The 27840-nt window shown below is 47.0% G+C and overlaps 2 protein-coding genes across 3 annotated transcripts in view; one reads left to right on the top strand and one right to left on the bottom strand.

Annotated features, from left to right (window-relative positions):
• Positions 1-27840, bottom strand: part of GSG1 (germ cell associated 1) — a 90213-nt gene that overhangs the window by 38613 nt on the left and 23760 nt on the right. The gene's annotated exons all lie outside the window — the stretch shown is intronic.
• EMP1 (epithelial membrane protein 1) lies at positions 623-13379 on the top strand. Its single transcript, XM_035335732.1, has 5 exons — positions 623-831; positions 11369-11487; positions 12152-12254; positions 12359-12499; positions 13106-13379. The coding sequence occupies exons 2-5, from the start codon at positions 11410-11412 to the stop codon at positions 13267-13269; spliced, it is 486 nt and encodes a 161-aa protein (XP_035191623.1). The 5' UTR covers positions 623-831; positions 11369-11409; the 3' UTR covers positions 13270-13379.

The following is a 27840-nucleotide window of genomic DNA, read 5'->3' as shown; positions in this document are numbered from 1 at the left end:
AAAGAATCTGTTTTTAGAGGTCTTTAAGTTGACAAGAAATGCTGACCTCAGAAAACTGTGAATCACAAACTCCCTGTTCCATCTTTCCTTCCCATGCTCTCCCTGTGGAAGCAAACCACCACCACCTGGCCAGCTTGCTCCAGAGTCACCACCAGGCCAGAGCTGCATTTTGAGCATCTCTGCTCTTTGGTATGTTCCCAAAAGTCTTGTTCGTGCCCGTCCCACAGGTCAGATTTGCATTCCCTCACACTGCCAGCCTTGGCAATTTCTCTCTGTGCAGATGAGGGGTGAGGGATGTGGTGACTCACCCAGCCTCACTATGTCCCATGCCAACCGGCTGTTTGCTTGTTTGAGGGAATTGTATTGTTGAAGTCTCGTTGCCACATTTGTAACTACACAATATTTTTTATGACAACCAGAAGTTTAGTTTTATAAACAGATGCTGTTGTGGGCCTCTATTACTCAGCTGGATCAGCGTCAGTCTTTTTTTCCAGGCTGCGGTCTCTGTGCTGAGCTCTGAGTCAGAGACAACCCTACACAGATTTCTTTGAATCGCTGGTTTCCTCCCAGCGACTCTTGACACCTTGCCAACAAAGCAGGGCGTAGCTTATGAAACTTTTTTTTTTTTTTCTCCCTGCTTTAAAGGCAGACTGATTCATAGTAACTCCTTTAAAACAGAGCAGAGAGACACCACCCTCGCGCACCACCGAGGAAACTTAAACCACCAGCAGGTCACTCCCCTTCACTACGGCTCTGCGCTCCGGCACAGCAGCACCGCAGCCCCACACGCTCCTGCTTCCACAGGTGCCAGCACCAGCCCCAGCCCACCCGGTAAGAGCTTCTCTCCAAATCCTCAATGACTTTTCTCACTCTCTGGTGCCTGCTCCCCTCGTCCTGCAGCCCCGGCTTGCTTTTCTCCGTTGCTCTGCCACTTCGACTTGGCATACGAGCTCACCACAGGATTCACCTTAACCTTTCGGTATTTGCTTTGAAATCCAGCTGTGTTAGGGGGCAAAGCAACGCTGCAAGTATATAGCACTGGCTCCGGCAGTGTAATTCTCACCTCCAGGGCATGTGCAGCTGGGACACCAGCTCTGGGAGCCCAGGCTGGGCCAGCAGCGACACGGGAGCTGCCACACTCCTTTGGAGCGGCACTGGCATTGTTTACAAATGTGGGAAAACGCCCGCTCGAAGTTAGGGCTGCTGGTTCAGCACTTCTGGCACTTGCTCACATTTTTCTGCACGTCTCTGTTCTCTCTTCGCTCCGTCAGTATTTTGCCAAGCTCTAACTAAAAACAACATCCCTTGTTCCAAGTGAAGCCAGAGAGGCTTTGGGGTACAGTGGGGAGCAGCTCTCTCATGCCGTTGGGGGTCCCAGCTCCTGAAGCCAGCTCCAGCTGGCAGCCAAAGTGTTGTGATGGGTAGAAATGCATGCTGCACCCCTCTTGGCAGCACAGACCTGGGGGCAGGGAGTGCTGAGAGGCAAAGCGAGGGAGAGCGTGGACTTGGTAGGGTGTGGTGGGGGCAGGCGCTGATGGGAAGTGTGGGATCGCAGAGACTGGCAGTTTTCCCTACTCACCTGCCTTTCTCTATGCAACCTCCCCCTCTCCCTGCCCTTCTTCACCACTTCTCTCACTTCATCAGTCTGCTGTGGTTCGTGTCCTGTGGTCAAATCCCTGAACTATTTTTGAGGTCTGAGAAAGGGAGTGCAGTTTTCTGGCAGCAGGCTTTGGTTCCCCTAGCAGGAACCCAGCCCGCCCCTACAGTTTCACGAGGGTGAAAGAGCCCAAAACCATATTCAGTCCAGCTGAGAATCGCTGGGGCTCAGCTTGGTGCTGCGGACAGTAACTATAGGAATGGCCAAGAAGCTGGGCTGACCGTGTCTTGTGGCAGCAGGACGGATTTTGTGACTTCTTGAGGTCCCCTCTCGCTTGCAGCTCGGTCATGCGGGGATGCCTCCTGCCTGAGAAACAGATGCGTTCAGTGGTCAGGAAGCTGCCTGAGGCAGCTGACAGTCTGGGTGGAAAGTGTCTGGGGGAGTTGTCATTTACCGTGATTAACAATGAAATCGGTTTGTTGAAAAAATAAACAAGTAAATGCTGTGACCACAGAGCAACTTTCTCTCAAAGGCTTTGAATTCCTCAAGGCACCTCTGAGAGTAGCTTTTCCCACTTGACATTTCTGGATGGAGTGGGATTCTTTCCTGAGCAAACACAGAGGAGGGAGCAGGGCATGAAGAGCGTGAAAGCACGGAGCTCGTTAGCTATCGTTCCTGTGACAACAGGGGGCTAAGTCAGCCGATTGCCCCCATGCCCCCCCCAGCCCACCTCACCCAGCTGCCAAACCTGGGGACTGTGTGCAGAGGGAGCGCGGGCTGGAAGGCAGCTTGCTTCCATTCGCCCCACTGGGGAGCAGCATCCAAGGGCCGCGCCTCACTGCCGCTCACACCGCGGTGCCTGGAAGCATGGCCTGGCAGGCGGCTGCTGCTCACCCGAGGAGCTCCTCGCGGCAGGCTCCTGCGGCCGGCTCTCCCCAGCGATGAGCGACGCCCGGGCCCTTCGTCTCCTGAGAGAGCTGGGCATCTCCGCAGGGCACGGGCCGTCCCGAGGCAGGCGTATGAGAGAGGTGGAGCCGAGCCGCACCCAAGAGCACGCTAACGGATGGGAGATGTGGGATCCCGCCGGGAAACACCCAGCTCTGGGGTGGGTGCCGCGGGGCCGCGGGGCTGCAGGCGCTGCCCGCTGCCCGGCTGGGGACAGGGGCTTGGAGAACCGGCCCTGCTGGCCTAGCCGCTGGTCTTTGGGTTTTGTGGTGTGTGAGCAATGCAAGTGCACGCGGGAATTGCTGCTTGGCGCCCTGGGGTGGAGCGGAGGTAGTGTTTTGAAACAGCTCTGGGAGATCTGCTGATAACAGCCAGTGTCTTTTTGGTGAAAGGCCCACCTGGGGGCCTTGCTAACCGTGACAGAGGAGGGGTTTGCTGCAGGCATGAATCCATCTCTGTTCATCACCCTCCAAGCTACAGGGCTGGCACATGGGAATGCAGGCTGCTTCCTCAGCCCTGCCCCCACTCTCACAGGGCTCCACAGGCCCCATCAGCCCCAACTTGCAGATGTAACTCTTCGATCTACAACACGTTTCTCCTTCCCAGTTCCCACTGGCTGCCTGATGGGTGCTCTCTTCACAAAGGGGAAGGAACCGGACTGGTGCCCAACTGGGGTCTGCCCTCAGACCCTCAGGCACCCCACCAGGCAAGAAGCAGCACTGCTAGACCCCCTGGATCTCTCCTCTGCCCGTACCCTTTGATAGGCAGGGGACGGCACCGCCACACAGGACAACGCAGGGCAGGCTGCAGGGTGTGGTACTCCCAATTTTTTTCCTTCCTGCTGCTCTCATGCAAAGAAAATGATGAAAATGGACTAAATACTGAGCATTCTTCACCTTTTCTTTAAGGCAAGGAGATGTAAGAGCCCCAGAGGTGTGCCCCCAAAGGGGGGGAGGGGGAGAAGGAAGTAGATTTCCATCTCCCCATCTAAAGATGGATGCTTAATACAGTCTCAATACAGCACGAGTCTTTTCTGCTGAGGCAAAGCATCATGCACAGAAAAGGAGACTCTTCTCCATGGCCTTGGTGAACTGATGGCTAACCGGTAGCTACAGTGCTGTAACACCAGCCCTGAATGAATGAGCTGAGGCACCAGCCCAAATGTGACTGTACAGATCCTCTGCCAGTGCCAGTCATCCCATAGCATGACAAAGGGTCCAGCAACAATTCCCCATATAAACAGCCCAGAGAGAAGTCTAGAGTACCTCCTCTTTTACACTGCTTTCTGATATCAGTCTCCAGGGAGGGCAGCAAAGCACTACATCCGGGGGCTGCAATCTGGAGCAGGAATTTCTTCAGCCCCCCCCCAGGAGAGTTTTGGAAAGTACCTCCTGAGTTTGAACAGCTGGTCAATGAACAAAGGAAACCCGGGCCAAATTTACAGCTCCACACATCCTCCTCCTCCTGAACTATTTGCAGCAGGGCAGAGAGTTCATGGAAGCTGCTCTCTGAGTAAGATCAAACGTAGTCCATGCTCTGTCATGGTAGGGAAGGACAACTCTGCTCCTGAACCCACCTTCCCTGAGGACTGACCATTTCTCCAAGTTCTTAGTTAAGATTTAACCCTTTTCCCTCATAAAAATTGATCTGCTCCACAGGCATGGATGGGTGTATGCCCACAGTGAGCTTCCAGGGACAGATCCTGGACCATCCCCAGCCATACAGAGATACACAATGGGCTATTGAGCACTGGGTGGCTGAAGGCAGGTGAGCAGTGGCTAATGCTCAAGGCTTAGCTCTTGCGACATAGAGGATATCTTTGGATTTGAGGAAATCTGGGGTGAAGGCCTTCACTGCCCTTTTGCCCTCACAGGGCAGAGTCTGCTTAAGGTGGGGAGTTGTGAAAGCAACTGCCAGGACTGGGTCCAGCGTCCACATTCTTCTCATTCCTGATCGACATCTCCCCTACGGGCCCCAACAAGCCCTAGAAAAAGACAGTGAGAGCCATGGGAGAAAGAGGGGTGAGCTGCAAAATGCTCAGAGCTGAGAGCAAGCTGGTCAGGGGGCTGCTGAAGACCAGCTCCAGGAACTTGGTGCCAACCTGCCTGCTAGCTGGCTTCAGCAGCTGCAGCCAGGCCAGCATGGTGTGCCCCTGCAAGGGGACTTCTCTTGTGCAGAAAGCCATTTCCGTATGTAACATGAGCTCAAACAACCCTTGCAATACATGGTTCTGCCAGCTCGTAGTAACTGCAGATGTAAGCAGCCCTCTCAAAGCCAGACAGGACATTTTACTTCATTACCACCTTCGTCCCCCTTTCCCCCCAAAGGACCACAGCCCAACTCCAGGCTGCACAGCATCCTCTTGCTTGTTCTTTATACCCAGGAGGTGTTACTTCACTCATCCTCTCCTCCCCCCACAATATTCACTGGAGGTTGAAAGAAAGACCCATTGAACAATTTTGCAATGTAGTCCTTCACTGTGTTTTCCAAGAACAAGGACACCCTGGAGGCAGACTGACCCAAAAGCTCAGACTCTTGAGATGTCTAAGTCACGTTGGCCTCAGTGTCTCATAGTCTGTACTGGCACGTTCAGAGGTTTTTCAGTCTTGAGAGAGAGGGACTCTATCTGATGAGGAACCATTTCTTTACTCTCCTTAAAAATAAATAAATAAACAAATAAAAGGACAATCTTTATCAAATTATCTATGTAAATCAGAGATTTGCAGTTTTAAATTTAAAAATGCAGCCAAAAACACATCCAATGTGGGCTCCATAGGCCTTCCACCTCTATCTAAAGGCTATAGCAAGGAAGAAAAGCAGGCACTCCCAAGAGAAGCGGAGAAATGGTATGTGCACTTCTGCTCACACCACGCTGTAACCTGATCTTCCTTGTCAGAGCTGTCAGATGGTTTCTCCCACATGGGCACTGTCAAACTCGTGCAGGTAAATATGTACACCTGTAAGGAATCCGTGCATGAGCATGCATGCGTGCACACACATAGTTCAGCTCTGCTCACAGAGAAACCACAGACACACACTCCCATTCATATAGGGAGCCACACTGAGCTGCACACACACACCCCTACACACACTGTGTCATCTCCCAGACCGTCAGTCCTCCCACAATTATTTCTTGCATATCTTGGTATCTTGTCTGAGCCCCTGCAAGTCCCAGCAACTCCCAGCCTTTCCCTATATCTAATTCACACACCCAGGGACCATCCAACGCATCAGGGGCGAAGGTGCTTCCCAGAGCACCTCACAAGGTGCGGAGGCTCATTTCTGTGCTGCTGCTAGCTTTGAGCTCCCCGTCCCCACGCTGCCATGCTCTCTGCCTGCCAGTCCCAGCCCTTGCACGGCGTGTCTAGTGTGAGGAGTGACAGTGTTTTCCTCCCTCATCAGCTGCTGGCTGCCTGCCCAGCCCCGGGCAGCTGTCTCTTCCCCTTCCTACTACCAAGTGAGCTTTGGAGTTTCTGTTGATGTTGTCACATGGCTGAGCGCTCCAGGGTGGTTTCTTCAGGAGAAAATGCCAATTTCTCAGTGTCTGCCCTAGGAGCTCTGACATTTCCCCACTCTCAGATGAATCATGAGCATGAGAGCTGGAAAACCCTAGTGTCTCATTTCTTCTGACTCCCCCTTGCATCTGTCAGCAAGGGGAGGTTCGTTACCAAGGGTGCATTCTCGAGGATGTTGTCTGGCCCCACAAGAAGTGATTCACGTGCTGAGGCTTAACCACTCCCTTGGGAAAGTGATTCCCCGTGATCCCTTGGAGACTGTACCACCAGGAAATGCTTCCCAAGAACCAGGCAAAATCTTTCATTTAATTAAGCTTACATTCAGTTTTAACCCCTCAGGCTGCTCTACTCTTTCCTTTTGTTTGACATTCATCTGATACTTCTACAGCCTTGCTGTACCCCATGTGGTCACCACAGACAGACAACACCCATGCACGCATAAAATCTTCTCACTGCCATAAACCAGTGGCTCCAAAGGTCCCTATGTGCCCACACACACCTCCTGCCCTACCCTTTTCCCACACATGTGAAATCTCTTTCCAGAGGCACCAGCCTACTCATCTGCATCTCTATAAAAAGCATCTGACTTGTAAATTGAGTCAGGCCGGTCTGTCAAAACCAGGTTCTCAACAGCTGCACTGGTGTACAGTGGTTTGTGAAAGTCTGGAGTCAGCAAGGACTCCAGATTCAGCTGGATTTAAAGCAAGAAGCAGAGCAAAGGTTGAAAATAAAAAATAATAATTAAAAAAAGCCTGCTTGTTTAAAATTGTCATGAGCTTTCTAGTATCAGTGCAACGGGTCCAAAGTCACTGTGCCACTAGAATATCACAGAGAACGTCACATCTTTGCAGTCAGCCAAGTGGCCCTGGGCATGATGAGAATTCATGCTCGTATCATGCACAGTGTCAAGGCGTGTAATCATAGCAGGGCTAACAAGAAGCCATGGCCTCAGCTCAGTCAAAGGCAGATCTACGAACTCAGTAGAAAGTTTTATTCCACCCTGAGATTTCCCCTACTTGATGGCATCATGGCAGCATGGCTATCTGTAGGCTACCTTTGCTGTGAGGAATGCACCAGTGAAAGACGTGGCAGTTTGTGCCAGCTTCAGACAGCATCAAATACTTTGTCTTTTCTGTCCCATTCTTTCCAATTTTGCCCTTCCTTTCCAAGTGGCCTTGACCTTGACTCAAAGCACCAGTATTCCTGTGTCTATGGCCAAGTTCACATGCTTTCTCTGAATACTGGAAAATATATCCTACCACCACCATCACAGACAGTGTACTGGTTGACAAGGACCACTCATCTGACTTACTTATGCATTTCTTAAAATCTGTGGTGGCAGCCAAGGGAGGCAGAATTTCTTTCATGCCAGTTGCTTTTCATCTATGGAGATTTTTGTTGTGTACACAAAGGTGTATAATCTTTCCCCAAGATGTTGAAAAATTGAATGTCTTAATCCCAAGGGACTTCAGCAGAAAACCTGATTTTTAGGGGAGTCGGAGGTCACCACAGTGCTCACAGGAGGTGCAGTTTAGATGTCATGTGCTCTCTGGACACTCTACGATCTCCCCTCAGCCAGCATCTCTCACAGCACCTCATCAGTTCATCCTAGGAGAGGTAGTCCCACGCAGTAACTTCAGAGAGGAGAAGGGGAATGCAAGTCAGACGACTCCACCCCGAGGAACATTTCAGATCCAAAATATTTCAGATTTAATTGAGAGTGCTCTGATTTTTCAACCAAACAACCCAAACATTCCTGTGGAAACATCCTGTACACTTCTTCTCTGCTCCTTTTCTCTGCAAGAAGCAAAGGACCACTACCTAATCTGGCTTGTCCTCTTAAGTAGCCCACTCCCTGTATTTGAGGAACTATAATATGGGAATTATACTTTGTTATATCTCCAAGTGGCTCTTTGCATTCCATCCTGATGCTATGCTAAGCAGTAAACTAAGGGCAAGGACTCACTTCTCTGGACTGCCCTCCAGACAGCAGGTTCCAAAACACTTAACTAGACAGAGGGACGTTATGGCTGGCTACATTTTGCCTGCATGGGAAAACTTTGTCTCAGTTTTTAATGGAGTGCTTGACTGCTTGAACTTGAACTAGGGTGCAGCAGATCTATGTGTTGTTTCCTCGTATGTGCACTCCTGCATGGATAGAGAAAAAGTCTCTGTGTAGATATAGTCTGTTATGCTTATCTGTAGGCATTTTTGTGCTGAAGTCTTCTATGGTGATTGTTAGTCATGGTTACTGTTGGTGGGACTTGCTATTTCTCATCTGTCAGCCCAGCCTGCTGTCATCAGTGCAAGATCTTCTCTCTTGACTCACCCATGCAGTTCAGCAGGTGCATGATCTTGGCTCCTTCTTCCCCACCAGAACGTCCTACCTCACTATCCATTCTACTCTCATATCTCAGCCTTGTTTTCCTTGGCTTACCTGGAGTCTCTCCTTAAGAAGATGCACCGGGAGGTTCACTGCAGGATTCACAACCTGTTTGCTTGACTGGTTCTTGAGAAGCAGCCCTAAAACTAACAGTGTCCTGAACACTTTTAGGGTTAAATAATTATGGTTTTGAGAGCTTTGGGGTGAGTCAGTGGAAAAAAACGGCAGCTCTATGAAGGCTAAGACTGACTCATAATCCGAGAAGAGCCTAAGGAACTCCAAATCCGACTGCAGTTTAGGAAGGGGAATGTTAGAAAAGGCATTTGCATGTAATTGTGTCCTATTGCTCCAGCAGTGTGACCCCACCCTGTAGCGGAGAAAGATGTCTCACACTTAACAAATGGAAAGAGTATCCTGTCAGTCACCAATGCTCTGCCAATTTCTCTGTATAATGGGAGGAAAAGTCCATGTCACATCGTCAGAGAGAGATGACTCCATTTCAATGCTGTTCACCCACTGTTCCTTTGGGATTGTTCTCCAGTGTTTTATTTAAAAGGAAGAGAGAGGTAAAGGAAGGGGAAAGTGAATGAATAGAGAGGGAGGCGTGTGCTTTAACTCACAAAGATTCAAAACTAAGCTATGAACATATATCCCGGGGGGGATGCATTTGATAGCATGTATATTCAGGGAGAGGTGCTGATGTTCTCAGGAAGTAGGTACATTGAAATCACCTGAACTGACAGTGCTCTAAAGCATTGCAAAAACTGGGCAGAAAGAGCAAAGGGAATAAAGGATTTGGTTTTCTCATTTTCTTCCTTTTTTTCCTTTACATTGAAAAGTAACGTTTTCCCTCATTTTCCTTTCTGAATGCAAACAGAAGATGTATTTTAAAGGACTATTCTAGTCCTTTAGGGTGTCATGAAAGTAGGTTTTCAGTCTTTCAAGTACAGGGCTTTTTTGAAGGTCCTCAAAAATAATCAGCAAAAAAAACCACTGAACTCATTTTTAAAGAAACATGGACAAGAACATTCATCTAGGAAAGGAAAAAATTTAGCCACTGTTCAGCAAAGGCACAGCAGGCAGGTCTGCCGTAATTCGGTATATACATAACAGTAGATGATAGTGGTAATAGCATATGTTACATTCTGTGTATGAACCAAGGTAATCAGAAACAAGGATGACAAGTATTCAAAGGGATGGGAGCATTTGACTTAGATGCTGTGTTCAAGGTACCTGCTGCAGCTATATAACTTAGTGTAGCGATAGCAATAGTTTCACAGCTCACGGTACAGTTGAGATATCCAGATCAGTTCCCATCCAGTACTTGGTGGCCAAGTTCTTACTCAGGAGATATGACCAGTCACCAAATATAATTCATCCTTTTAAAGAATGATCTTTCTTGGGTAGGAGGGCTGTATAACAAAGCTTATCCTGAATTTGGACAAAGTGCCACTGATGGAGAAGCCTGCCTGCCCACTATGGTTTGTGGAAACTGTATCCAAAGCAGTGCAAGGAATAGCAGCAACACTTTAAAGGAAAACAATCCCATATACAGCCACAATGAAAGACAGGAGTGGAGAAGGTGGAGTCAGTGAGTAAATAAAGAAAACATTTATAGGACCTTACAAAGCTTTTTGTCACAGTTTGTATGAAAGACATCATGAAATATAATTGTGTTGTTCCTTGACAATGTTACCACACCCTGTACAAATTGTGACAGCATCAAACCTTACTTGAGTCACCTGGACCAAAATAACTTGACAGCCAACATTAATCAAATGCTTGATGCTGCTCTTCAGTAGCACTTCAGTATCATCCCTACCAAGAGACAGAGCAACACAGCCCTGGGAAACTTTCTAGGAAACATCCTTCAATGGCCACAGAGTGGGCCCAGCAAACTTTCCTGCCTGGTTTCTGTGGCTATACTGCCTGATTACTACTAAATTCCTGAAAGGAGAGGAAATATACTCACTCACTTTGTGTGAATTGTCTGCGCTCACTCTCACAGCTGAGATTTATCCCTTGTATTTCACATTTTCAGGGAAAAAGACAGCAGACTTGATAAAGAGTGTCACGAGAGCTATCTAAAGTACATTCCCCTCCCAAAAGCCTTGTCGTTCCAATGACATGTTCATCTATGATAATGAATCTTACAAAAGTAAAAGCTTACAGGGTATGGGGGGTGGGGGGGGGGGAATAAAAAAGAATTTGCATTACAAGTCAATTTGCATTACTGCAGTAATAAAGTGATCTGCATACCTCAAGTTTTAAAAAGGAAATGGGTACTTTTCTTTGCAAAATTAAGCATCTTCCTCTACTCCAGAACACCTCAGTGGTGTTTCCGTTCCAGTTACTCTCTTTACATAATGGAGCAGGCCACTGAGTGCTGGGAGTCCCCCAGTCCACTCTCTACCATTGCTCAGCACCTGATGTACCCAAGGAACACCCATTCCTCCACTCCTCACCACCTGTCAATGTCCCAGACCAGCTGGAGAAGGCTGTACTGCAAAAGGGAAAAGAGAACATAAAGACAAAATCTTTCCTGACCTCCACGAATCCTGTGAACAGAAACTCTGCTTCCTGGAGTGTAGGCCTGGAGTATGTCGTTTTTATTTTACATAACCACACACCAGTTTAAGCAACCTATGTATATACCCAGGCTATTTTTAAAATGCTATAAAGCTAAATACCCCTGCTCTTCATCTCCTCCCAAACTGGTTCCTTTACCTCCAGGCTTTCTTTAACTGCTTGAGCAACTCCCTTGCAGATTTTGACAAAGGTTTTAGCTATGTTTTTTTGTGACTACATGCTTCCAGAATGGATTTAAGATCAACCTGCTTTGTCACATGTAAATAAAGCTTACAACAATGCTATTCTTTGATTCAGCCCTTCCCTTCATCATCTCCCTCTGCTCTTGTTCTCCTCCAGAGCTCTCTGCATTAGCGACACCACCTAGGAAGGACGCCAAGATGTTGGTGCTACTGGCTGGTATCTTTGTGGTTCACATCGCCACCGTCATCATGCTCTTCGTCTCCACCATTGCCAACGTAAGTAGAGACCACCCTGGAGGAGACACCTGGGGGCTGCTGTCACCTTCTGCCGCAGTAGCCCATCATACGGCTGGCAGAGGGACAGGCTGGGCTCTGTAGATGAAGGATGTCTGCTCGCAAGAAAGGGTGCAATGCAGTGAGTCCAGGGCATGTGAGCAGGACTGGGGTGGTATGGGGAGGCAATGGTATGGGGAGGCAGCCTGCCGTGCCCGCTGCTGCAACCCAGAACCGGCAGCACCTGAACGCTCCTCGTGGAAGCGAGAGATCAGCAGCTGACGGCTTTGAAGTGGTATTTATCATCCCATCTGGCTGTCAGGCTGTTACATAATTACGCGCTCTCCCGTGCCTGTCTGTTTTTATGATAACAGCCCGCTCCGGGGAGCCGCCATCCACACACCTCCTAACATTTTACCCCTTACCGCCACCCACGAAGGCCCGCGGCCCAAACACAGCCCCGCCGCCGCCCTCCATCTTGGGCCGTGCCGCCCGCGCCGGGCCCCTCAGCCGCGGGGCGAGGCCGCCGCCATTTGCCGCCGCCCTTCGCCGCCGTGCCCGGGGCGATGGTGACCCCTGGCGGCTCCGCGGGGCCGGCCGGGCCCGGGATTGTATCCCCCCACCCCGAGACGTCTCCCCCCAACACAACTGTGTCGTCCCATTTCAGGTTTGGATGGTGGGTTCCAGCACCATGGGAAAAGCCTCGTGGGGACTCTGGCTAATGTGCAATGGCACCTGCAGGCAGCTGACAGTCAGCAGCAACGACATGGGTGAGTAACATCTGCATTTTCGTTGTGGCAATGATTTGCCAGACTTTGGTACGCAGCACCAAGGCAGAGTCATGACCTCAATTTTCCCCCCTTTGTGTTCACAGCTTCCCTCAAAGCAGCACAAGCCTTTATGATCCTCTCAATCATTTTCTCCGTCATCGCGCTTGTCATGTTCATTGTCCAGCTCTTCACCCTAGAGAAAGGCAAACGTTTCTACATCACTGGAGCCATCATGCTGGTTTGCTGTAAGTATGCACGCCTTGAAATAGCTCTGCATGCTTCCTCGTGCCTTTGCAAGCGCAAGTAGCCACATGTGTCTGCCACACATGGCCATCGGGGAAATTGTCAGCCAGCTAAAAGTTTCCAGTGGCCCAATTTTTTGATAAAACAAAGCGGAGAGGAACTGGAAAAGTGATATATACATATTTTTAATCTAACTCAGATAATGACAAAATTTCCAGATTTTCATTAGAAATTCCCAGTGGGTTTTGCAAAATACCTTTGGGAAAAAATATATATAAAAAAATCAAGTACTTCAGAGGGCAGGGGAATAAAGAGTTAGACAGCTACTGCTCATAGGATTCAACATGTAGCGCCAAACTGTCTGCAGATCTTATTGCTGACTCCCAGTTATCAAAAGTTTATTCCACATGGCACCCAATAAGCAAGCCCCAAGTCATCATGTCTGCAAGAGAAACCCTCTAGAAATAAGCCTAATGGGCAGCAGCCCCTCTCTTGGATGACACAAGACATCCATTGCAACCTCAGGGGACAACATGACTTCAGATGTCCTGCAGCAATGCAGGTTTCTGTGCATTTTCCAACTCTCTGTTTTCCCTTCCTTCCCGCAGGGTTGTGCATTTTGATTGGAGCCTCCATTTACACAGCTCGGTTCACAGGCTTGCGGTCAGGATTCACAAATGTTCACCACGGCTACAGCTTCATATTGGCCTGGATCTGCTTTTGCTTCAGTTTCATCATTGGCATCCTCTACCTTGTTCTTAGGAAAAAATAAGGCTGATGGGAGTACTGGGGAGAGGGTTGGCTGCTGGAGACAGGGAAGAATTGCTCTGCTGAGAGAACTGTTGGGCCAATAGAAAAAAAAAAAAAAAAAAAAAAAAGAAAGAAAAAGAAAAAGAAACTGCCACCATCATCTCTTCTGCCACCACTACAGAAAAATACCTAACAAAACTAGAATCCTCAGAAACTCAGTCACCAAACAGTGGGAAAAACAGCTCCAACTGATCTCTCACTCTTGGGGTTGCTGCACCAGAAATCTGCAAGTGACCCAGACAGCTGTTCCCCTTTTCTGCAAAGTTATGCCATACCTTCACAAACATTCAATCCCAGCAGTGATGACTGAAGAGCACCACAAAAACAAGGGCTACATCTTTTTCCCTGTCTAGAGCCCTTCCCACTTACCTTTCAGTGTGCCTTGTGGGTTGGGCAGTAAGGCTTATGACTCCTTTTTTTGTCTATTGAAAGAAATGGTATGGGCCTTTTGTTACAGTTTTATATATATATATATATGCACATATAAGAAAGTTAAAGACATTAAATTGAGAAACAACCCAATAGAAATCAGATTAAATTAGTATTATAAATGCTACATGAACACTGCAGCAATTTTTTTTTTCTGTTCTGTTTCCTATCTGACATTCCCACAGTTGAATCAAATACAGTTAGGAAGGGCAAATATACAGGCATGGATGATGGATAGAGAGAGAGAAAAAGAGGAGGGGGGGAAGGTACGTAGGGGTTCCTAATTACAGAGGATGCAGTTGCTCAATGATGCATATGCAGGGAGGGAATTATTTGAGTGTGTGTCTACATTTAAATCTTCTATTTAGCTCTAGAACATAGCAACAACACTGGAACATCACTTTTTTTTTTTCTTTCTTTTTTTTTTTCTTAAAAAAAAAAAAGTCCTTATCTGTAGGCAGGTGTTTTTTTTTTGTTGTTTGTTTGTTTTTCCACATCGTCATCCAGGATATAGTATTAATTGAGAGCCCCAACTTGTGACAAAACTTGTCACAAAAGCAGATGCTACCTGTTAGCAGAGGAAAGGTATTCCCTAATGAGAGACTTGGAGAGATGAGACAGGACTTGTGTGTTCTGTTCCTTGCTGCACAATCTTAGGCCAGTCACTTAAACCGGTGCTTTTCCATCTGCCTATACCTACCTCCCAGGGTTGCTGAGATATTTTGAGTCCACTCTGTAATACAAGGTCCTCATGTAAAAGCTGGCATGGGTAAGTCAGCCATTGTTACTGCTGCAACCCACACATTTCTGTCAGTTTGAAGAATCGTAGTTACGAGCTGAATTTATAAGGGACAAGAGGTCAAAACTTCCTGTGACTCCATCCGTACCTAAAAGGCAGAGTATCTAAAAATGTATAGGTGCAGATTGTGCATGGACCCTATTTACCTCTCCCCACCCCCTACCTCCAGCCCCCCTTCTGTTACATTTTCTTCTTATGTAGACTTTATCAATTTGGTGGATATATTCTATTACTGTACGTTGCTGTTTCATTAACAAAGGTTATTTCATATATAGTCATTGTAAATACTTTGAAATGCATATTTTTAACTTTAAGGGTATAAAAATAAAAAATCTGATTCCCTTTATAATAAAGAGTTTTGCTTTGGTGCTTTTTCATTAGTATTTCAGATACTTGTTAACAGGTATTCACTGTACCCTGTGAATCAAAGCTCATTCCTTTAGGATGATGCAGAACAAACATGTCCTCTTTTTTGTCAGACTAAAAAGCTCGCTTTTGGAGGGGAGGAGGAAGCAGAACAACTGTTAGAGTTCTTGCTTCAGGCTCCCTGCAAGCTCAAGCAGATAATGTGGGCAGTGGTAACACTCAGTCCTATAGCCAGGCTTTGCTTCACATCCAGGAGAGCTGGCAGTGTACTTTCTCACTCGGGCTGAATCTCGTATCTGTGTAAACTGGTGCCTAAGGTGCTGCAATATTTATTATGTCTGAGACCAACCCTCAGTAAAGTGATTCCTAAAGCAATATCACCAAGGTGCTTGTCTGGGACACTGGACTTGGTAGAGCTCCTTAGATTTGTCTGATCAAGCACAGTAGTGGCTCAAGAGCTTGAACAAAGAATCCAAAGACCAGGATACAGGCAGGTCTCACCAAACCGTGGGCACAATCCTATAAGCTCTGAGGTGAGACCTATCAGCTTGGTAGGACTATTATTTTTTTAAATCAATTAAGCCACCTTAGGAAAATCTAAAATGCAAGCTAATCAAGGGCAGAACCATGACATGATACCTGTAGAAGGTGAAGTTTCATCAGAGAAGGGCATCATATGCAGCAGGGTGTGTAGTGGGTGGACATTCGTCTTGTCTCAGGAGGTCCCAGGAGTCCTGTTGTGTCTCATCCTCTTGGCATTCCCAGAAGTGCAGGGTAAGCAAAGACTGGTCAGGCACTGGGGGATGAGCGTCCTCTGGCTACAGGTGGGGAATATGGGGGGATGCTAGCCAGAGAGCTCTGCAGGAGTGCTTCCACTGCTAGGCTAGTATCTGTGCCCTGTTTCTAGCATGGCACAGATCACACCTGACAATCTAACACCTCACAGGATGACAAGACAATCCCAACTTTGTTGGGATGCCCAGGACAGGTCACAGACAATGGTCTCAATTTTTGAACACTAGCTTCCTTTTGCCTCGCTGCATACTATTGTTGTTGGCAGCTCAGCAAGGGTATGAACACTACTTGATACTCTGGGCAGCTTGGTTAGCCTGAAAAACCACCTGGGCTTCTAGAGAATCGGTGCTCTGATCTATAGTCAGTAAAAATCACTGGATCCCCTGGCGTCTGGCAAACCTTGTCAACCCAGTCCCTTAAGTATAACCCATCCCTTAAGTATTACCCATCCCAACTGAGACAGTCTTTGCTTCACACCTGGTAGCTCTTACCACCAGCTTCTCAGTCCTGTTACATTAGGAGATGGCCGTCACGGAATTACATTTGACCCTAGCAGAACAGAACACACTAAACAGAAAAGTCCACAAAACTAAATCAATTACAAAGCATAAGGAAGTTGAAAAGGATATGAGCAAAAAGCACCATTGGTTGTGTCATATGACTGGTGTTTGCTCAAAAAACGTTTTCAACACAACCTGGATGGTCACTGACCCAGTGTCACACAGACTGTGAGAAGCAAAGTCATGGCACTCCGAAAGATCCATTAGAGGGATTTCAGGAACCAAGCCTCACAAGGACCTGGACCCAAATGGACTCCATTACATCAGGGAGAAATCACAGAATCCTTGCACTGGGAAGAGAGGCCTGAGGCAGAGGAAAAACACATAAACAAGATGCCTGAGGTACCCCTGCACCAAAGGAAGGATTCCCCCTTGCTGGTCCTTTATCTGCAGGTCATAAAGCCAAAGCAGTGCTAGGAGGAACGGCTTTTCCATAGACAAACAACTGACTGATTCATGGCATTTGACTACACTAGATCAACCAGACCAAATATATGGACCATATGAGGGTGCTGTCTAAAATCACACCAGGAGCTCACAGACTCCGTAAACAGAGGAAAGCCCTGCCAGATGCAACATTTCTGAGAGCCTCTAAGTAATGAGGATAAGCACAAGTTCTCCAAACAGTAGGTGCTTGGTGTAATGAGGTGTTGCCAGCTCCAATTGTTTTGTTAGCCATACTTTGGAAGAACAAGGAGAATCTGTTTTCATACTCACCACAAGGTAAGCAGAGCAGGGAGCTGCAGGAAGAGCTAAAAATGACAGACAGACAAGAGACAGCAACAAACACTCCTGCTCTGACCGGAGCATTAGGCTATGCAGGCTGGAAAGAAGCAGTCCAGTACATGCTCACATTAACAGGTTTGAAATTATTTGTACATGTTCAAGGGAGTGTTGCAAAAGCTGCAGCAGACAGTTCAGGGAAGATTCCTTCTCTGTGAAGGAAAGAAGCCAAAATCTGCCAAGCAAAGTAACTACTCCTGGGCTGATACAAAGGTGGTGACAGCACTGAAAACACAAATGCAACAGCACCATTACAGAATGCAGCTGCCTGCCAGCACAGCCAGAATGGGAGAATGGCTTGACTCCCTTGCAGCAAAGACAACAGATGAAAAAGGAAAACCACCACCACCAACAACACAAAAAATAAGCATGCAGAGAACGGAGAGATGATGGGAAGCATTAGAGGTGATGTTGGGGTTGTATAAAAGATTATGGGTCACTTCCAGCACTTCAGTAACTCTCCACCCCTGACATCCAGGATGCAGTTATACCAAGAATCATTTAACAGAGGAAAGTAAGAAGAAATCAGCATGAAATATTATCCCATTCAAGGCATATCCAGCCCAGGGGGCAACTGAGAAATGTATGCTGTAGTTGTGTTAGTTATCTTTAGAAGGCTGCCTAATCTTGTGATTATTTACATTTGCAGCTCTGCCTGCTCAGATAATAAGAACAGCCAGGGTACCAGTTGATTGCCGGAGGAACTGTGGAGGAATTTTAATCCCAGACCCTCTGTTCCTGCATTGCACGGTTGGCAAGGTGCATCACCGCGGGCAGCTCAGCTCCCAGACACTGCCAGAGCCATAGTATTGGATTAGGTACACCAGTGATCTGATGCATGATGACAAATCTCATGTTGCACAGTTCACCCAAAGTATGTGGGTATCTGGGATAAATATACACCTTGTCATCTGTTACACTGCTTAGGAAACTTGATTGCCTTTCTGCTCAACCTAGTGTGGAAAGCTGTAGCTGGCAGCCTTCCTCCTTTCCACACCCTCTCAGGCTTCTAGGGACCAGAAGAGTCAACCCACAGGGTAAGAGGCCTCCAGCTAGCATATTCCTAGAAGCAAGATCAGGAGGCATGCTCTTCAGTGGAGCTTTATGAGAACTCAGCGTGCTTCATTTGATCTCCTAGGCTAACCTGCAATGAGATCTAGGGGATGAGGCAGTGCAGTGGAGCTCTGCCCCATGAGACCTGCAGAGCAAAACACAATTCGAGGTGCTAAAGGGAGGGATGTTGGGGGTACTCCCACCCCTCTCTACCTTCCAGATAAATCTACAGATGGACAAACACCTGACTTTTGGGGTCAGCAGATGGATATTTATTGTCCCACTCTACTCTGCACTGGTGCAGCCTCACCTCTAGTACTGTGTGCAGTTTTGTGTGCCCCAAAATAAGGACATAGAACTATTATAGAATGACCCAAGGAGGGCTACAAAGATGGTGAAGGGTCTAGAGGGCAAGACGTGTGAGGAGTGACTGAGGTCCCTTGGTTTGCTCAGCCCCGAGCAGAGCAGGCTGAGGGGAGGCCTCATGGCGGCCTGCAGCTTCCTCACGAGGGGAGCGGAGGGGCAGGGGCTGAGCTCTGCTCTCTGGGGACAGCGACAGGACCCGAGGGAACGGCATGGAGCTGGGACAGGGGAGGGTCAGGCTGGGGGTTAGGGAAAGGTTCTGCACCCAGAGGGTGGTCGGGCAGTGGAAAAAAATAATAATAATAACCGGGACAAACTGTTGTAACCATCTCGGTGCCAAAGACCTGCATGTGCCTTCTCAGCCCCTCGCTGACCAAAGCCCCCAGTCCTCTTCATTGTCACTAGAGGTCAGTGCAAGCCCGGTGATGCCTCTGCATGAGTGTCCCCAGCCAAGGCCAGTGCTGTTTTCTCGAAGTATAATTCAGAAATGGGAGCGAGTCGCAGGTTCACTAGGCAGCCCTGAGCCAGGCTCCCTGCTAGCCTGTGGCATGTCACGTAGAAGAAGGCATGCCAGGGGCAGCTTATCCCACATAAGAGGTAACATAGTGGGGAGTATTTATCACCAGTGAGAAACCTACAGAGAAAATGGAAATGGAAAAAGAAACCCTACCATACAAATAAAAGGGAATGAAAGTACCCTTCCTAGCCATCAGGCCTGAACAAATGATCACGGCTCGATTCGCTTTGGCCACTGAGAGCTGTTTTGCACTCAAGGAGATAAATGGGTTTGTCCCTTAATGCCATCCCCCCTGTTCTGTCAGAGAAGCTGAGGCAGAGAAATTGCATTGACCTGGATCAAGCAGGCTGGAAGCAGAGAACGGAGAAGGTGCTGGAGTGCCCTGAAGAGGGAAAGACTACCATCCAATTTGCAATGAACTTGCTGCAATAAGGCAAAGTTTGTATTTGCAGTGCAGTAAATCTAAGAGTCCCCACTGTATAACTGCATGCCCACAGTGAGGTTTGACTGCTGTCTTACTGGGGAAAAGGGAGTCATGGTGTGGAAGTGTGGTACAGCCCAAACAGGAGATAGATGAACCTGAGCATGGGAGAAGAAAAAAATCATTTTTTCTCCACTTAAATTCAGAGGATTCTGCAAATTATAAAACATTTCTTTGATCCAATCACCAAAGCTTTGGAGAAGCATCTCTTGTCCCTCAGCCTAATTCCTCAGGTGGACCTCCCCTACCCTCAAGCTGTTTTCAGCCTCAACACACAACTCCCCTAGCTGCCACCTCACAGGCTGCTTCTGCGGGAGTGGGAAATCAGAGTGGACCCGCTGTGCTCTTTCTACAATGCACAGAGCTTGGGACAAGAAAGGGAAAGGTTGTAGTTGTAGCAGGCAATTCAGAGGAGATCTTGCAGGACCGCAAAGTGTGATCCAGCTACCCCACAGCCTTCAACCATGCCTCCATCAGCAGCAGAGAGCTCTTGCTGCAAAAGGGGGATATCCTGCCCCCCAACAAGGAGTGGGGATCAGCTGTTTAGACAATACTTGCTGTGTGCCAGCACAGGTGAAGCTGGTGGTCTGCTTACCCCTTGCCACCTCCCCAGCTGCTCTCCTGGAGTGCTGAAGCTGCTGCCAGCTTCAGCCATGCCTGCAGCTAATGAGCAGCAATGAGCGGTGAAAGGAGACAGGCCCCCAAGGAGAGCCTTCCCATATTACTTTCACAGTGTGACTAACAAACAAGGGCATTTGGGTCAGGATTCATAAACCCTCAAGCAGATATTGGCTATGTAAAATCAAGCAAAGCCACATCCAGATCCAGTGTGCTTTGGAGCAGAACCAGTGAAGCCCAGGGAGCAAGACTGGGCTGATCTGTAGAGCCAAAGGAACAGTTACTGCACATTGGCCCATGAACATTCAGATGACTATAGCTTTGACACATACTAAGCAGTATCTGCTTCTAAAGAAAAGCTTAATGAAAACCAAATGCTTTCTACCATGACTCTTTCCTTTCATCCTTTCCTAGAATGACTTCTACCCTCTCCCTACTGCGGAGCTGGAAATACAACTTGGCAGAGCAGCAAGCTGGGAGTCCTGCAAGAGCCCTTTGTGGCCCAGGGGAAAATCAATGCCACTTAGACCAACACATGTGCCATAGATAAACATACCACTTGCTCAGAGAAGCCAGAATCAGGAAAGTTAGCCCACTCTTAGCTTTCTGACCATTCTAGATGTGTTGCACAGGTCTCTAAACATCAGCAAAGGTTTTGTGACATAGCAGAGTCAGATCTAGATGCAATTCAGGCAGAAAACTGACTGCATAGCCATGCATGTGTCAGGCTGGGTGGTGCTAACAGAACAAATCCATGTTCCTACATCGTAACCTCACCCTTTTCCCCAGGATCGCTGATTTTAATGGGATCCAATCAAAATGGAGCTCTTCCTTCATCAAAGTACTCTCCCTTTTAGAAGATGCAATGGATGGGAAACTATAGAACCTGAGATTTTCCCTCTCCTTCACTGTCTGGAATTGCTATATTCATGACAGCATCCTTCATACGCATGGATTCATCTCAATTCTCATAGCTTCACATACCCGATTTTACCAAAGTTGAGAGTGTGGCTGCAAAGTCACATCCACCAGGCCTGGGAAGATGTATTTCTACTAGGAAATAAGTTATGACACATGTGCCTTCTGAATCTACCAAAGAACTGACTGTTCCCAGTATGCAAACCAGGCCTACTATCTGCATGCTCACTTTCAAGACTGTCAGATTAACAGTGTAGATGCAACTTTTCATTTAACCAAGAACTTTTCATTTAACTTTTCATTTAACCCAGGAATTTTCTCCCAATATGATCCCTAACCCTTGCAGGGATGGGCTCACTAACATGTCACCCTTGTAGCAGGTAAAGCACCACACAGCTTCCCCTTGGGACTGCTTTTCTCTTGCTTCACAGTACTGCCACCTTCCAGAGCTCCTACAGGTACTCAAAAGACAAAGGTCTCAGCTTAAATCCTCAAAGCCATCAGCAATTGTCTTGCATCACATTTACCACTCTTTTCTACCACAGGTGCACTCCTAATTCCCACGAGTGTTGATAGCTTCCAACAGCCCTTGCCTTTTCAAAGGGCACTGCAGACAGCCATTTACACTTTAAATAGATATTAAAATGAAGCCACCTGCACACCTTCCAGTTTCCAAACTGCAGAGCAGAGTGATGGATAATGGAAGTGTACCAAACACATCAACAGTTTCCACTAGCAACTGCTGCAGAATAGCATGATACCAACTTCAAATATGGATAGGAAATGCCTTTTGATATCAAATGTAAGTTTCAACCACACAAGAGTCTCTAAAAATAAGCATTTTATTCCCAGCCGTTCTTGATTTGATACCAAATGGATTGTACAGAAAGACCAAGCTCTAGAAACAGAAATAATAACAGAGGTAGTTTTAATTGCCTGATCCTATATTCCTCTCCTTTTCACAGGATCTGCTGCCTCATTCAGCACATAGACGTGCTCTGTGGATGAGGCTATCTTTCTTCCACGCTGTGGCCATACTTATCTACATACCAGCAGTGCACTGCACAGCACACAGAATCCCGCTCCCTCCAGGGCTTTCCGATTTGCCTCATTATTATTACCACTGAGCAGTTCTCAAACTCAAAAGGACTTTTGTCTTCCAGGCACCCCTACAAAAACAAACCTTCATTAGAGCCATTTTAGAAGCAGGGGAATTGAGTCATACGCAGATCACAGCCAAAAATCTGTGATGCTGCCCCTTAACTTTGGGCACTACAGTGGTTGGCTGCCCCAGCACACAAAATGAAACAGCTTGTGGTCATTGCAGAATAGCTGGGTCTATGCGGTTTGCTCAGCATCCCATAGAGTCCATGGCAAAGGCAGAGGGAAAAGCCAGGATTTCTACAAACCACGGTAACATTCTCATCATGGCTGGTGTTGCTCATTCTCTTGCTTGCACAGAGGTAGAAAGACTTTTGCAAACATCTTCTTAAGCCAACAGATGCCTCAGGTCAGGACACCTCACCTGTGAGACATTGGGAAAGTTCCCACCGATATGAACCCTCTGGATGGGAAACACAAAGACACAGAGATGAATGTCAATAGGATCAACTAATCCTATGTATCAGTATCAAGACGCCAATAGCCCACATGTAGAAACCTCCATGCACTCAAAGCACAGCTCCCATGGGTTTCATCTATAGTGATTTCTGCAAAGCAGACCCCAAGGACTCCCATCATCCCTTTTTCTCTGCTGCAATAACTCATGTCTGCTTAGATCTGCTTTTAAACAATTGAGCACAAGCTCTGTCTTGGCTGAGAACCAAGTGCTGCACATTTGCATCCCAACTTTACGCCTTCTTGCGCATTGAGCCCATCCAGATGGCAGGCTGTATTTGAAGCTTAATGATCTGCTTTCCCTCCCCCCAGTATGGGCACAGTAAATCACTGGCAAATCTTCCTGATGGTCTTTTAGAGGGAAGACAGATCAAATACATATAGTGTGTTTTAAAATACCAAGTCCTTGGGAAAATTATGGTCTGCAACATTGGTGAAGGGCGTGGATTCAACTGGATGACATATAATGCTTGCAAGTTAGCTTTCCCTGCCAGCCCACACTTCCCAAGTCCCCATGCCTGGGACTGTTTCCTTCACCTATTGCCTTCATTAGGCAAATATTTTGCCAGACTTGTCTTGCTCATTCAGCTCTTGGTCACTTCAGTTCCCTGCCTCCTCCAAAGAAATGCTCTTCTAGCAGAGACAAGCAGACCAAAAAAAAAAAAAAAAAAAAATCAAGAAGTAAAACTAGTCTGTTTAAAGGTCAGGTGCTGCTCACAGAGGCTGTTAGAGCCGTGGCTTCCAGGGTAGAGTTTTACATATCCAAGTTATGATCAGGAGATGTACATGCTCATGACATGAGAGCCAGCTGCATCTTCTGCCCACAAAGCACAACGAACACAGAAGTCTGCTCACAAGACCAGACCTCAGACACAGGAGAGCGATTTTAAGATACCTGTATGTGTGGCCGCATAAGATAGTTTTGTCATTTGCCAAGAGGATAAAGTGGCATGTGTAATCTTGGTCACAGTAAATATCCACGGAGGTCTGTGCATTGGATGCTTTAACTGACTCCCCACAGTAACACACAGAATGCTGTAGGACAGGCACGTAGTCACTCTGAACTGTCCCAACAACATGTATTGGCCTTAGCATGAAGGTCCATCTGTGTCCAGCCTGGGGACTGCTAGCCCATAGTTTTCAGACTTTCCGATACCAGCAGTGAATAAGGCAAAGGTTTGCACTGTTCGATAAGGAATGGTCCTGTTCTGAAATGCCATGTGCTAATAAGGTCAATGATTTGGGATGCCAAAGCTTCTTATTCAGGTTCACACCAAACTTAATTGTGGTATTTCCTGGGTACTCAGTTTTACTCCTCAAATTAAGTCTTTTTATCATCAAAAGACTGCTTTTCTGTGTATGTAGTATACTTATAAGGAAAAATTGCCTCCTGTGGAGTTCACTGCATTTCGATCTACTTTAGATAGATCTGACAATAAACTTAAGTGATTTGTATGCCTTACACTAACCATCTGCATAGAAGTATCAGCTATAGCTTACATGTAATATACTGCACAAAATATAAATACATCCACATGTGCATTAAAACAAAATGCCAATGCTATTTCCAAAGAATATGGGAGTAAGGGCCAGGGGCCAGCAAAATAATTTTCAGCTTTTAAGTGACAGACAATGGAAGTGATCCAGTCTTGCATCTTATAAGTACTGGCAGATTGGCCAGGATTTGGATGCTAACAAAGAGATTCAGTACATGGGCCTGGTTTCAATTAACAAGCCTGTGTCCATATGGCTCTGTGTGTGTGTGTTTATACTAAGTGTTCTTTCCTGTTAAGGGGCACTGCAGAAGTACGGGCATGCATGTGTGTGCTTGTGAAGGCAGGTTCAGAGATAGCTCAAAGGTGCCCCTATGCACAGGCAAACTTACTGCTGACACACAAAACAAAAGGTCTCGTGTATTAGCCATGACAAGACCCTGGAAATGCTGTATTTAAACAGAACACCTCTCTTCCCTGGCAGGAAAACAAACCCAAGCACCAGCAGTGAAAGCACCAAGTCCCCACCATGTGAGAGGTCTGCCCCTGTGCTGGGGTCAGGAAGCAGTAGCTGGTGCTGGGACAAACCCCACCCAGGGAGAAAGAAGGGCCAAATACCATCAAACCTGCTCCTGCCAGACACACCAGCCTTCTCTGCTTTGCCTGTAGTGCTAGGAGGCAGAGAGCACCTGTGCTTACTGCTCAAGGGGCTCATACAATCTCTCCTTGCACGAGCACAGCCAGCACTACCCCTCACCAGGACCATTCTGCTGCTCCAGCAGCCTGCTTTCCTCGGAAACCTCCCACTTGTCCTGTGCCTGCAGCTGGCCCACAAGTGTGCACGTCAGACCACACATTAGCCTGAATTTGTCAGGAAGGCTGTATGCCTGTCTTGTCCTAAGTTCTTGCTTACCCCCAGTTTTCTTTTAGAACAGTGCAGTTGTGAGTTCAGACAGGTAGAAGGAGGAAGAAACAAATGAGATAAAATACTTTGCACATGCTAGGAAATAGAAACCCAGTAATTTTTAAACAATTAACGCATCCTTATGCTTAGTTTAATGATCAGAGGTCTGGAGCACCTCTCCTATGAGGGCAGGCAAAGAGATTTGGGGTTGTTCAGCCTGAAGAAGGCCCCAGGAAGACCTTATAGCAGCCTTCCAGTACCTAAAGGGGGCCTACAGGAAGCTGGGCAGGGACTCGGTGTCAGGGAGTGCAGTGACAGGGTAAGGGGCAATAGCTTTAAACTAAAGGAGGGCAGACTTAGATTAGATGTGAGGAAGAAATTTTTCACTCATAGGGTGGTGAGGCACTGGCACAGGCTGCCCAGAGAAGCTGTGGATGCCCCATCCCTGTAAGTGCTCAAGGCCAGGCTGGATGTGGCTTTGGGCCTGAAGTCCCAGCTGTTTGCCAGAGTCCTCCACATAGAGCATGGGCAATGACATGACATAAGTGAGAAAGGGGGAGAGGAGCAGGGCAGTGGTACCATGGACTAGTGAAGTGGGAAGTGCAGGGAGTTATGTCTGTCTGACAGAGTCAAATGGCCAGGAGTGGGCCTGCGGAACAGAGCTGGGGGAGAACATGAAGACTGGAGAGTTTTATGGATGGGGTTAAATTCTAATGCTCATTTATTTTAAAAGATTTTTTTCTCTCTCTCTCTTTGATGATGGGATGCAATTACTAACCTAAATTAATATGCCAAGACAAGAGACAACAGATGGATACCAACCAGGAGGGGAATAGGAAGAGACAATGAAGCAATTCTGGTCAGTCTGACAGATCGTGAGCTCAGCAGCCTCCTGCCAGCCCACATTCATTCATAGGCACATCAATCTTTGTCCTTCAGAACGGGGTTTTACCATTCAAAGGAGATTTTTATTACCATCTTTGTTCTCATCAGCATTTTTACGATTTATTTACTCCAAATCTGGTAGGGACCAAGAGTCTAAGGTCTCACAATGATGGAATTCCTGGCAAAGAAAGAGACCTGAAATTTTGTAGATGAACCAAGGAAGAGGGCAGAAAACAAGCTCAGAACTCATGAATGGCTGGGCCCCCGTGTCTACAGCGGCCCACACAGCACTCCAGGCCTGGGGTCTAACCTGGAAGGGAACAGGGAATCCACATGGCAGCTACATATGCAGAGCTGGTTTGAAGTGATAAATTTGCAGGTTCCAACCTGACACCATGCTGGGGCTACAGAGGGGAAAAAAAAAAAAAAAAAAAAAAAAGCAATTCTTCCACCCTGGTGATTCATTCTTCAGTGTTTCAGACATCACAGAGCTGAAGCCAACCACACCTTTTCAAGCATTTTGTCCCTCAATTAAATACAGACCTAGGTACCCACAGCAAAGACTACTATTCTTCAAGAAAAAGCTAACAACACTAAATACCAGTTTGCCTTCTTGTAAACTCTCTCGGGCCAACACCAAGCTTGTGATGGATTTAACTCTTTGGAGGGCAAGAAGCACTTCAGGGCTAAAACAAAGAAATCACTTAGTTGAGTTGAAGTCATTATTTTTATGGAAAGTAAAGCAAGCTGATAATTTTGATAAAGCTGAAGAATTCAATTCTTCCAGCATAATTCATGCTAGAGAACCTGAGCATACATTTTGGATGGGAAACAGCAGCTGCTATTAAAGTCTTGCAAGTGACTTGACAAGCAATTAAAATTATCACGGCACTTTGGTATTTCTTCCTATGGAAGAATAACCCAAAGTGCAGAATAACCCAAATACCTGGCAGCATCAGTAACTTGCAAAAGCAGGTTTACCAACTTTAAATGCACATAAGAACAGGATGGAAATTACAGAAGACAAAAGTGCTATGCACCTTCACTTGAAACAGCATTTTGCCTCTGAGCTTTTCAAGTGAAACTTGAGCACTAACAAAGCCATCCACTCATTTTGTCTCTGACTTCACTGGGACCAAGATGTCAAGAATGACATCACAGAAAGGGAACTGAATCAGAAACAGAGTCAAAAAGCAGAGGAGTAGAAAGACTATGGCATAAAAAGAGATGAGAATGATCAGCTTTACTTGGTTTCAGAAAGCAATAAATAAGTGAGGGCTGCAATAGATAAAAATATCAAAGGATGGAGAAGGCAAAATTACTGCCTTGTGCAGGAAATGGAAGAGCATTCAATTACAATGGAGGCAGGTACAGTGAAATGTTTTCCACATGGCATCTAAATAATGTGTGGAACTTATTGTTGGAAGATGTCATTCAAGCTAAGAATTTAGCAAAATGTAGAGCAGGATTCATATATCTTACAATGGATGGGAGTTTTAAGAGGGTTTTTTCTATACTGCAGGACATAAAAACAACTCCTAAGCACTAAGGATTAAGTAGAAAGTATCCCTCAGGGAAGGTTGTCCCTAAACAATGTCCTGTGGGATACTCCCCTTTCCTCTGAAGTGCTACAGACAAGCCAGAGGTAGACTACCTCATCGTGAATTCACCTACAGGATAATTCCAGGAAGGTGTTTTCACAGCTGAACAGAGAAATTTTATGCTACTTAATCTGAGCCCATTGGAAATACTTAGCAGCATCTCAGGCTGCACTGTCAGGAGATCAATTATTACATCAATAAAAGTAATCTTTGTCAGAAAAACGTCAGGAAAGCAACAGCCCTAAAAGATACAGAGACCAAATTCTCATGCTGTCATTGCTGAGATGGAAGGGGGCCTTCCTTCCTGTCCCTGCCCCAAATCCATGTTCCCTCCCTGGAGAAGGAGGGAAG

The sequence above is a fragment of the Oxyura jamaicensis genome, chromosome 1 (assembly GCF_011077185.1).
Source record: "Oxyura jamaicensis isolate SHBP4307 breed ruddy duck chromosome 1, BPBGC_Ojam_1.0, whole genome shotgun sequence".
NCBI lineage: Eukaryota > Metazoa > Chordata > Aves > Anseriformes > Anatidae > Oxyura > Oxyura jamaicensis.
Note: the sequence above shows the minus strand (reverse complement) of the source record. Positions and strands in the feature narration are given on the sequence as shown.

Coding starts and splice junctions, on each gene's coding strand:
- EMP1 (XM_035335732.1), top strand. CDS start 11,410: ATGTTGGTGCTACTGGCTGGTATCTTTGTGGTTCACATCGCCACCGTC. Junction 12,255..12,358: donor AGTCAGCAGCAACGACATGG/GTGAGTAACATC, acceptor TTGTGTTCACAG/CTTCCCTCAAAGCAGCACAA. Junction 12,500..13,105: donor AGCCATCATGCTGGTTTGCT/GTAAGTATGCAC, acceptor TCCTTCCCGCAG/GGTTGTGCATTTTGATTGGA.